General features: G+C 47.2%; 1 protein-coding gene and 1 long non-coding RNA gene across 2 annotated transcripts; one reads left to right on the plus strand and one right to left on the minus strand.

Moving 5' to 3' along the window:
* Nucleotides 1-393: 393 nt before the first annotated feature.
* Nucleotides 394-4,186, minus strand: LOC142908426 (uncharacterized). Its single transcript, XR_012931752.1, has 3 exons — nucleotides 4,098-4,186; nucleotides 1,672-1,764; nucleotides 394-812 (listed from the first exon to the last, which is right to left on the minus strand). It is a non-coding gene; the product is annotated as an uncharacterized LOC142908426 (long non-coding RNA).
* A 461-nt stretch (nucleotides 4,187-4,647) lies between these two features.
* Nucleotides 4,648-10,601, plus strand: LOC142908427 (uncharacterized). The gene is made up of 2 exons (XM_076059122.1): nucleotides 4,648-4,894; nucleotides 8,050-10,601. Exons 1-2 carry the CDS (start codon nucleotides 4,708-4,710, stop codon nucleotides 8,703-8,705), a joined length of 843 nt encoding a protein of 280 aa, XP_075915237.1. The 5' UTR covers nucleotides 4,648-4,707; the 3' UTR covers nucleotides 8,706-10,601.
* Nucleotides 10,602-12,654: the final 2,053 nt, after the last annotated feature.

Here is a 12,654-nt window from a genome sequence, read left to right on the forward strand (position 1 = left end):
CATCTTGTCAAGTTGAATTTATGCAATAAAGATAACTAAAGAAAAATAACCAAATCCACAATTAGATGTGGATGTGATAATAAAGTAAAGCCCCTCTGGATAATGGGCACCCTATGCCCTGTCGGTCGTGTTGATTTTTTACCATATTTCACCACGCTGACTAGTGCGGGTTGGTGAAGCGAGGGGGGCAGAACTGATTCATTTGCCACTCGCCTCTGGATTTAGTCCATGGGTGTGTAGTGATGTGCGCTAAGCACTGTGCAATTGGACGACCCCACATGCCCTGGGCACCCTTTCGCATGAGATATTCAAACTCAATCTATTTTGCAGGTGAAATATTTCTGAAATAAAAATGCAATGAAGGAAAAACAGAGAAACTGCCATGACACGGTGCACAGGTGTGAATTAATATATTATAATAATCAGTCACACGACTGACCATACAAGGAAAGCACACCATGGTGGTGCTCGCTTCATCCACCCAGCAACACACTTCAGAGCAATTGTTTCCCAGCGCCTATCTCGTGACTCGGTATGGGAATCGCTGCGGTGGTGTCCGCTCGTGCAGCTCCATGCGACCCACAGCAGACGCGCGCTCCCTATAGAGGAACCACGGTCGCGCGTCGTCTATGCCTACAGCACGAGCTCCGACACAAACATCCCCTATGGAGCTCCACAGACTGGTGGGGCAAGTGCTGTTATTGAGCTCCTATGAAGGCCGCTGTGAAGTGTCGAGTCGCCCCGCGTCTCTCGCCCCTGACGCGGCCCAGTTCCCCGTGTAGCCTCCTCTGCCGTGCTCTCAACCTCTGGCCCTGACGCAGCAGAAAGGAGAGGGGTGGAGGGGTGACGGGAGGAGTGAAAGGAGCGTTGACGGGAGGGTTGGGGGGAGGATCGGTGGGAGGGGTGGGAGGGGTGGGGTGGGGTGGGTGGGGTGGGTGGGGTGGGAGGGGTGGGGTGGGTGGGGTGCCCCTTGCTTTCTTCGGCCCCTCCCCCCACCTCTGCTACTTATTTTAAGCCTCTGTCTGTTCATCCCTCCGGCCCCTTTTTTCTTGCTTCTCTGTCCGTCTTTCCTCTTCTTACCTCTTGTGTCCCTGTATATGTATTTCTGCTATCTTATACCTCGTATTTGTTCACTCTGTCTATGCTGGTATGTTCAACCCAGAGGATGAACACGAAATTTAGCACTCTTCTGAAATTCGTGGTCTGCCAGGCAAGTGTCTAACTGTGTCGTTGGCCGACTGGTATTGCATCACGTAAAATTTTCTTAGGTTTTTAGAATTCTCGTCTCTCATCTTCTTGTATTTACCTCCGTGCAGTTTAACGCTCTCTATGTGTTGCGTTGATGTCACCCTATGTGCTATTTGTTTTTACACCTGATGAAGATCGCTTGTGTTGCGGTCGAAACGTCGTGCTTGATTTATTTTAATATAATTTTATGGTATTTCTACATACGTGACTTTACCGAAAAAACCAATGAGTTAATCAATGGTTCTCTGTGTGAGTGAGTCTATGTGTCTCCATGTGAGTGAGCCTATGGCTCTGTGTCAGTGAGACTTTGGCTCTTTGTGTGAGTGTACTCTGTGAGTGAGTCTATGGCTCTAAGTGGCTCTCTGTGGGAGTAAGTGGGTCTCTAAAGCCACCACCATCTTGCCCCCTGCCCAGTGCGTCCACCTGGTTGAGCTGCAGAAGTCTATTGTCCACCGCTCCAGACCGCACAGATATCCGACGTCCACCTCCAGCACAGACACCAGCAGATTCTTAAACCTGGTGGTGGAAGTAAGGACACGAGAGGGGTAATAGTCAACCACCATTACCACCATCAATACCACCATTACAACCACCAAAATCACCGCTATCGTTAACACCACCATCAATATCACCACCTCCACCACAACGATCACAATCAAAATTACAATCACAATACTCTTTGGTTCTTTCGGTAAAGTCACGTAGGTAGAAAAAAAATAATAGATCACGACGTTTCGGTCGCAACACAAGCAACCATCATCAGGTGAAAAAATATAGCGAGAAAGCTGCTGAAACACGAAGTTATATTGGCTTGAGATAAGCTCAGCCCAAGGGTAAGTGGGCGGGGCTAGAGGTAGAATTTGCATGTAAATACAACACCACATCGTGGAAAAGGAAAGAGACACAGACACCGAGGGACATCCACACACAGAGAGAGGCACACACAAAGAGACACACGAGAGACACATATAGAGAAAAACACACCGGCAGAGAGAGACACCCACACAGACAGATGCAGAGAGAGATAGACACAGAATTACATAATTGCCCATGAATTACTATGGTGTGACAATGCCAATTACCAATGTCAAAGGGAACATCAATGAATGGTAAATGTGGGGTAATATCCCCAGAAGAGCATGTGACTACATTAAAAAATAAAATAATCAGGCAATATAATATCACATGTGGGTTCAGTTTAAAGTTTACTTATGACAAATAATACTGAAATAATTGTGCTCCATAGATTATCTTAATGGTCAAGTTACATAACCATCACGGAATCACTTAAGCTGACCATTTAAAAAGACATTAATTGCAAGATGTTGAGCAAAGGAAATTGTTTGGAAGTTCATCTCACACCAAGTACATGTTACTATAAATCTAAATCTGCATAGTTCTCGATCAGCAAAGTCGCAAACATGTTTTACCACAAGCAAGGAGTTCGGTGTAAAGCTGTTAAGCAAATTAACCACTGCACACGGTTGTAAAGCTCTCTGCCTCAAAGACAGCACTCTACCAAGTGTCACGATGCAGCTGCACACGCCGCATGACAATAGGCGGAGTGAGTGAATCTAAGTAGACACTGACCCTGTCAAAGGGGATCCCATGTCTAGAGTATTTGTGGCTGGTGCTACACATTTCTAACGTGATTAGTCATTTAGCTGATCTATCATTTGTGGAAAGGTCGCTTCTGGAAAACAGCCACATAGCTCAGTGGGTCTCACCTGGTAAAATAAAAATAGTTTATAGAGTTCGTTCTGCTTCAACGCGTGTTTTCATAACGCCATTTGGATATGGCACGATGGATGTATTAGGGAACACGTTTTATAACGCGGATGCTAAGAGGATATAACGCGATTGAGTCAACAGAACCACGTCGCGCGAGTAGGAATGTGCGGTTGTACGGCTGCGTGGGCACAGCGTCACACGAGGCATTGGGATGCTGCTGGATGCTTCCTGATGCTCCCCACGCGCCTCAGTCTTTGTTCAGCCGACACACGCATCTCACGCTGTTATCACGGACTGTGCTTTACCCTGTATTAGTCATTGTAACGAGGGAGTTTACACAACGCGGTGTTATTCAGCAACGCAACTGCCGCGTTATAGAACACTGCAGTAAATATTGTCGCGGTGTGGAAGGAGCAATGAACGTCATCTTGTGGCATGGAAAGGCATCGCAGCCCTAGCGAGCAGCCAGAGACAAAGCCTGCACGCACGGCAAAGTTGTGATTGACCCGGGGACTATTAGCAAGTGACACGTATGGACTAATGGTTACTCTAAATGACGATGTTGACGTTGGTTATAACGTGCTACAAATATGCAAAACGCACATCGCATTAGCTCTGACAAATAGCGGACTTTTTTAAAGTTATCGTTTACAATGGTTAATTTGTATATCATGCCAAGTGAGTAATTTGCGTGTGGACCCTGACAGCGGCACTCAATGTCCAACTCTTGCGAATGCTCTCAGGGGATCTTTACCGTGCGCTGCGTTCACTCACTCAGCCCCAATCTCCCTGTCGTGAACTCACCACTCACCCACTCACTCACCTCACCCTTCAACTCACTCACCCTCCTCACCTATTAATTCTCCTCATTAACTCACTCACCCTGCAATCCCCCCCCCTCCATCACCCGGCACTCACCGCCTGTCCGTGACCACCTCTCCCGTGCCTACAACCACAAACACCACCACCACCTCTCCCGTGCCTACAACCACAAACACCACCACCACCTCTCCCGTGCCTACAACCACAAACACCACCACCACCTCTCCCGTGCCTACAACCACAAACACCACCACCACCTCTCCCGTGCCTACAACCACAAACACCACCACCACCACCTCCTGCTGCTGCTGTCGCGGTCTCCGCGTGGCGCCGCGGGCCCAGGGGGAGGCCTCGCGGCCCAAGAGCGGCGCCAAGGCTCCCCCCTCCCGCTCCTGGCCCCTCCCCCTCGTCCCTCCTGGCCCCTCCCCCTCGTCCTTCCTGGCCCCTCCCCCTCGTCCCTCCTGGCCCCTCCCCCTCGTCCCTCCTGGCCCCTCCCCCTCGTCCTTCCTGGCCCCTCCCCCTCGTCCCTCCTGGCCCCTCCCCCTCGTCAATCCTCCTCCCATTCGCGACGTGGAGTGAACTCAGCCCCGCCCCCCCCGCCCCCACCGCCCCCCCCCTGCGCGGCCCCGCTGCCCATTGCAAGAATGGCGGGAAGCGGTCGCGGGGCCTACCGCGCGCCGCCTCTCGCGTGATTGGCTCGCTTCGCGTCACGTGCGGAAGGCGGAAGAAGAGTATGGGGGAGGAGCTGCGCGGTAAGGGGCGGGGCCGTGGAGTCACGTGGTGGGCAATGATTGCCAATAAGTGGGCAGGGATGGCTGTACGTCACATCCGGTGATATAGGACACGCCCCTTCGTGACGTGCCTCACACTTCCTTCCGTCCCGCGTGCCGTCAACACGAGCTCAGCATGGCGCTGTTGACCGTTGGCGTTCCGCTGTTGGCCATGCTTGGGATGGAGATCTTCATTTATCTTCGTTTTAAGCTTTCCATCTCATACTTTTACCGCGAGACCACGACGCTGCAAACGGAGAGGATGGGCCTGCAGAATGTGGAGCTCTGTCAGAAGAACAAGACCATGGAAGTGGAGAAAGATGGTAAGCTACCATTTTCTTTGGTTCTTTCGGTAAAGTCACGTAGAATGAGAATAAAATAATAAATTGATAAAATAAAATAACACAATAATATTCTCACGACGTTTCGGCCACAATACAAGCGGCCTTCATCAGGTGAAGGGGACGAGACTGTCTGGAGGACAGCGCTGGAGTGAGAAAGCCACGCTGAGATCGCGATCTTTAAGCTGTGTGAGAAGAAACAAAGCGCCTTGACAAAGGAATTAACATAATTTAGCATTGAAATGGCTGAGTGATTAGCTTGTGACTGGTCACAGAAAAGGCTATGTTAAAGTTAAAGCATACACATCCGCAAAGGCACCCCTTGACAAAGGAATTAGCGTAGAATTTAGCATTGAAATAGCTGAGTGATTAGCTTGTAACTGGTCACAGAAATAGCTATGTTAAAGTCAGAGCATATACATTCACCGAGTCACCTAGTACAAATCAAACAGGAGAATTTAGCATTGAAATAACTAGGCGAATTTAGCATTGATATAACTGAGTGATTAGCTTGTGACTGGTCACAGAAATGGCTATGTTGAAGTTAAGGCCTACACATCTGAGCTATTCACAGTAACTGGGTATACAATATATAATGAACACTATATACTGAACCAATAAAAAACACAAAAATTTAAATTACCTCAATGTTATCAATAAACTCTATATTCTCCAATCAGCTAAGCTACCAACAATAAGTCGTTATATATCACAATGCTATATGGCGAAAAATGGGTGGATTCTTACCCTCAACTTTAGCACCACGGATAGCTACGGGTCCCGTTCAGACGGACGAGTTCATCGATGGTCGGAACAGAGGAGGGGGAGAGAGACAGCTGCGAGGCGCTGTTATACTCCATGTTGTAAACCATACCATTAACCACGGTTAAGCTATCCGTGTTGCTAAAGTTGAGGGTAAGAATCCACCCATTTTTCGCCATATAGCATTGTGATATATAACGACTTATTGTTGGTAGCTTAGCTGATTGGAGAATATAGAGTTTATTGATAACATTGAGGTAATTTATATTTTAGTATTTTTTTTGGTTCATGATATAGTATTCATTATATATTGTATTGTATACCCAGTTACAGTGAATAGCTCAGATGTGTAGGCCTTAACTTCAACAGCCATTTCTGTGACCAGTCACAAGCTAATCACTCAGTTATTTCAATGCTAAATTCGCCTAGTTCAATGCTAAATTCTCCTGTTTGATTTGTACTAGGTGCCTCGGTGAATGTATATGCTCTGACTTTAACATAGCTATTTCTGTGACCAGTTACAAGCTAATCATTCAGCTATTTCAATGCTAAATTCTATGCTAATTCCTTTGTCAAGGAGTGCCTCTGCGGATGTGTATACTTTAACTTAGCTATTTCAATGCTAAATTCTATGCTAATTCCTTTGTCAAGGGGTGCCTTTGTGGATGTGTATGCTTTAACTTTAATATAGCCTTTTCTGTGACCAGTCACAAGCTAATCACTCAGCCATTTCAATGCTAAATTAAATGCTAATTCCTTTGTCAGGCGCTTTGTTTCTTCTCACACAGCTTAAAGGTCGTGATCTCAGCGTGGCTTTCTCACTCCAGCGCTGTCCTCCAGACAGTCTCGTCCCCTTCACCTGATGAAGGCCGCTTGTGTTGTGGCCGAAACGTCGTGAGAATATTATTGTGTTATTTTATTTTATCAATTTATTATTTTATTCTCATTCTACGTGACTTTACCGAAAGAACCAAAGAAGATGAATCCTTGCAGTCACGAAAACTTTAAATCGAAATTTAAGCTACCATTCTTAGATGTTCTGTTTGAGAGGAGACCTGATGGCTCATTGGGGCATTCTGTCTACAGGAAACCCACCCACACAGATTCCTACTTGAAACCTGATTCCCACCACCACCCAGCCCAAAAGAATTCTCTCATCAAAACTTCATACCATAGGGCTCATTGCATTTCGGACCAACACCACCTGACCAGTGAATTAAAACATGTACACCTGGCCCTCAAAAGGAATGGTTACTCTGACCGTACCATCCGCCAAGCTGTTTCTCCCTCCATACAGAAACAACCACTTGATACTCCGGCCAAAACCATCACACTACCATATATAGCAGGCGTTACTAAAAAGATTTCAAAAATTCTAAACAAACACAAGATCCAGGTCCGGTTCAATACAGTACACAAAATTCGTGATCTGATCCCATCCGTGAAGGATGGCATTCCTGACTTACAGTACCCCGGGGTTTACAAATTGAGTTGTACCTGCGGTGATTGCTATATCGGGGAGACAAAGCGACATGTCTCTGACCGAATTCGCGAGCACAAATCAGATTTGAAACACAGCAAAACGAATTCTTTGCTGATCACTGTTACAACCATGTGGGTGATCACGATATAATTTTCTCCGATACCAAGGTTCTTTGCAAACCCACGGGTTTTTATCAGAGATTTGTTCACGAGGCAATTCAGATCTACAAACACAGACACAATTTCAACCGAGAAGTTGGTTTCAAATTAAGCAACCATTGGAAAGATGTTCTAAACCGAACTAAACATAAACTCATTTCTGTGGTACAGTATATTTTTCAAGTAGTGGTACCCCAAACTTTCGCAGCTCTCAGCTCCCCCCCCCTCGTCCCTCCTGGCCCCTCCCCCTCGTCCCTCCTGGCCCCTCCCCCTCGTCCCTCCTCCCGACTCGCGACGTGGAGTGAACTCGCCCCCGCGCCCCGCGCCCCACCCTGAGCGGCCCCGCCGCCCATTGCAAGAATGGCGGGAAGCGGACGCGGGGCCGACCGCGCGCCGCCTCTCGCGTGATTGGCTCGCTTCGCGTCACGTGGGGAAGGCGGAAGAAGAGTATGGGGGAGGAGCTGCGTGGTTAGGGGCAGGGCCGTGGAGTCACGTGGTGGGCAATGATTGACAATAAGTGGGCAGAGATGGCTGTTACGTCATAGTGTACGTCACATCCGGTAATGACGTCACGATAAATAACACGCCCCTTCGTGACGTGTCTCACACTTGCTTCTGTCCCGCGTGCCGTCAACTCGAACTGAGCATGGTGCTGCTGATCGTTGGCGTTCTGGTCTTGGCCATGCTTGGGATGGGGATCTTCATATATCTTCTTTTTACGCTTTCCATTTCAGACTTTGACCATGAGACCACGACGCTGTCTACGGAGAGGATGGGCCTGCAGAATGTGGAGCTCTGTCAGAAGAGCAAGATGCTCCGTCTGGAGCTACAGCATCAGCTGGAGGAGTTCATGGAGAACCGAGAGACTCTCCAGAGAGAGATCAGGAGCCTGGTTCAACAGCTTAAAGAGCGCCAGTTGGAGCTGGAGCCCACGAGAGTGCCTTGCAGGGAGAGCAAGTCTCTGCATGCGGATTTTCTCCGAGACTGCAATGCAGCACAGCGGCAAATGTCGCTGCGCTGTGAAAACGAAGATCTCCGGAGGTCGCTGCACGCCCACCTGAGGAAGTTGAACTTCCTGAATCCGCAGAGAGGGCAGGAACAGTTTAGGCTGCGCGGGAAGCTGGTGCGTCACGAGGACATGTGGCATGGGGAAAAGAGGCTGCAAGAAGAGAACCTGCATCTCCGTAGCCAGCTGAAAGAGCTAATATGGACCGTGTCTCAAATGTACAATGATGCCACCACCACCGACGCCACTTCCACCGCCGCTGCCACAGCTTCCACCACCGCAACCGTTTCCACCACCACTTCTGCCACCACCACCAAGCCCAAGAAGATGAAGAGATTTAGCCATTGGTTCCGAAAATTGCTGAAGCGCAAGTCGGCCATTTAAAAATATTGGGGAAATTGTGAAAATGACACCACCCTAATTAAAACATTACTCAGAAAGACAAAATACCCCATAGAACATCAACAAAGTCATATATAAGACAAAATATCGTACATTTGCATGCAACACTCTAATAAATACTGTATTGTGAGCAAAACATAAAGTTACTTAAATGGAAAAAAAATCTGTTATTGTCACTTACCTTTAGTCCGGATGCCGGTCTGCTTGTCGGGAGGGGGCGTAATGAGTCCCTGCACACACGGGGGCGGTGGGAGGGGGGTGAACGTCCATACACACACACAACAGCGACAATCATCCGCTGTATAGCCTTACCAGAATGTTGGGGCAAGCGCCTATGAAGCTCTGAATGGCACACGGGGTGAATGGCCAGCACCCTGCCCGGCTGCCTCTCTTTATCTCTCCATACACGAGACTCACAGGCGTACATGCGTCCGTGCACACACGCACAACAACAACGCAACAACCGTCGTTCACCCCTAAGTGGCGGTGACATCACCACAGCACTTGTGCCATGCTCGGTGCATTTTGAGGCCACGTGAAGTGTCGAAGGCTGGCTGGCAGGAGGTCATGTAATAGACGCAGGTGCCATGGATTGACTTAGGAAGATGATGGGCAGATGCAACAGCCGTGCTCCCCACTGTGCCAACTTTATTTGTGTCAGTTGTTTGGCGCTCTGCTCGTTGTTTTGAGCCTCGCTCCTCTGCCCTATGCTGTTGCTGGAGGGCAACTGCCTCCACTTCCCCAGCAGCACCTTTCATGAACCTCCTCCACAGAAGCCGATCATGACACTGCTGATACCAGTCATCAATAAGTCCAATCAGCTCCACATCCTTCTGCACCACATCAGTCCATCTCTTCTCTACCCCGTACCACGCCCATTTAGCACCATCTATCCAGCCAAATTGAAGCTGCTTGGGGATGCCGTGACTGCATACGGACTGCATGACACAATCAACGCAGCCTCGCTTGCTGGAGGAGCCCACAGATGGGCATTTGTCCAGATATTCTAGGAATCTGTGAGCTTACAAAGTCCAGTCTGGTTAAACCCTGAATAGATCGTGGGCAAGCTAACCTTAATGTTCCTTTCGAGAGCGATAAGGAAGGGTATAACTGTGGCCGAGAAGACATGAAGATTTTATGGAGTGACATGCCAGGTAGCTTCCACACTGTTGAGCAGTTGATGAAAATATAATGCTCGAATTATTTTAAATGAGACCTCGGCTCCCAAAACGGACTTGATCATCAGCACACTGCCCACTCCACTCTCTCCTCAGGTGCCCCAAATACATGAGGAATTGAGGAAGGGAGCATTTTTATGATGTAAAATACCCAGGGAGGTGATTTGTTTTCGTGGGGCTGATGGTAACGGCCCATATTTTAGTAGCATGCTTCATGTTTAGCTGTAGTGTCTCCAACTTCTCCTTAGAGTGGGCAGTAATCACCAGATCATCCGCATTCATAATATGGTTTAACAATAGAGAGCCATACCATGACCGGCTCAGGCATCGATCAGCCTCCCATTATATCTATACCAGATAAATTCTACTGGTACATCCATGGAAATCGTCTCAAACTACGTAGTCAAAGAAAATGTTCAGTCGTGTAGGGGGCAGAGGACATCCATGTCGCACATTACTCACACATTCTATCATCCCTTAGCTCCATTACGTCGATTTTTCATGAGACAGCAGTTGTCTTTCTATTGTTTATATATGCTTTATCGAAAGAAGAAAATAGTATGTTTGCTTTAATTACTGTAACTCTGTGTTTTATTTAGCTTTGGTAATTTGGGTGATCCAGGTCTCTCTTGCAAATGAGACTCATCCTGGTCGCTTTAGTTCTCGCCTTGTTCAACTCAATAAACTGGTACTCACTCCATTATGAACTCACCCACTTCCTTAAATCTATGACTCACGTAAATACTCCCTCTCTCTCCTCATGAGTCATATATTTACCTGATCACACAATCACCCGATCATTTACTGTGTCAACCTCACTCACGCACTTTTTCATGCTCTCAAGAATGACCCACCCATTCTATCACTACATAAATCATCATCCCCTTCCCTCATTGACCCACTGGTAAAATTAAAATACTCGACAGCACCAACACGTGAGATTGTACTCAGGCTTACACTCACATGTGTAAAGAAGCTCCTTTGCAGGTTCCATTTGATAGATGATTTTTTTCACGATAACGTATTTACAACGCAAGAGTATGACTCACACGAACCTTCCCCCGTACAGTAACCTGTACCTGTTTCAACCCATCTCCACTGCCCCCACTATAAACTTTGCCATCCAAGAGAAGTGAAGTAGAAGACAATAGAGTCTGCTGAGAGAATCTACCGGGGAAAACTGCTGGAAGTTACCAGGGCGTGGCCGTGCGGGTATATGGGGTGATGCCTTGGGGACTGAAGAACAACTGCAGGTGGACGACATCGGGGCCGACTGTTGGAAATCAACATGGTGGAAACCATCAAGAAAGACTGTTCGAGATTAATCTACTCTATTAGAAACCACCGGGACTGCAGATAGTCATAGCCTTGTGCAACGTGTGAGTCGTACTCTCACCTTGTAAATATGTTATCGTCGGGAATAAATCATCTAGAAAATGAAACCTGCGAAGGAGCTTCTTTACACATGTAAGAATGCAGGACATGCTTTATCAGCAGGCCGTTGTTTTTGTCTACAACAGACCTATGCACACGATCTTGAAAATGGCATTTGATTAGGATTGTCACCTGCAACCCATTCTGAAATCGTCCAACTACCAAAACCCTTGTCTGCATTATACCTAAGACTTTTGACTTGTACATCTCGTAATTTTCAGACGACGGGTTGACCAACGTGGCAATGTTAATTTCTCATTTTATTGACAGTAAACAAAAAACATGGCATAGTTTTTTTAATTTCCCTGTTAACTTGTACATACGAGTGGAACGGTGTCACAATGGTTTGTGCATTGCACTATGAATCAGTCCACTTGAGTTTGATTCTCGGTTATAGTTAACATCAAACAAACTGGCCATGAGCCTTTTCGTTATCAACCCACGTTGAGAAGCATGATGGCGTATGGTGAAACAATCTCCATGACTGATCCAGTATGGGAAGACTTCACCCATGACAATGGTTATACATTTATTATTGTTTTTGTTGTATATTACCACCAAAGGAGTAACTTCATACCTGTTAGCCAGCCTATATATACTCATAGATAAACTTTCGCCTAAACACCACCATGGGGATGAAGCTGACTTGGTATCTTCCATACTCTTTGGTTCTTTCAGTAAAGTCACGTAGGTATAAAATAAAATAAATCACGACGTTTTGGGTGCAACACAAGCGTCCGTCATGAGATGGCAAAGCATGATCTGCTGTTGAGGCAGAATGTTTAAAAGAGTTTGAAATGGGTGTAGCCCAAGGGCCATAAATAAGTGGGCGGGGCCAGTGATGTTAATGTGAGAAATTAGCATGTAAATGTAAGAACGGAGAGCGGCCTCCTCATAGAGGGCATCAAAGTGGCCATGTTAATGTGAGAGATTAGCATGTTAAAGTAATATCGAAGAGTGGTGGAATCCAAAGGCATGAGAGTGCAATCCAAAGGACATGTAAGCATGAGAGATCTAAGAGAGAGGCATAGAGAGAGACACAAAGAGTCGGAAATAACAGCTGACATAGGCAGGTAGGATGGATTATTCCAGCAAACTTTACCGTCTTCTACCTCGAACCTTCCCTCGTATGGTACCATGCACCTGTTTCCACCCATCTCCACTGACACCACTATAACTTTTGCCATGTACAGTACCCTACATCACCCTCTTCTGCCCATAAAAATATCTGTCCCGGCTAAAACTCTAATTTAACAGGTCCCTGCAGGGTGGGCTGGTAGGAACATTGGAATCTTGCGCAATTTTATTTTTACACCCCA

The sequence above is a fragment of the Petromyzon marinus genome, assembly GCF_048934315.1.
Source record: "Petromyzon marinus isolate PM22_M1 ecotype Great Lakes invasive population chromosome 84 unlocalized genomic scaffold, UKy_Petmar_22M1.pri1.0 chr84_unloc.3, whole genome shotgun sequence".
NCBI lineage: Eukaryota > Metazoa > Chordata > Hyperoartia > Petromyzontiformes > Petromyzontidae > Petromyzon > Petromyzon marinus.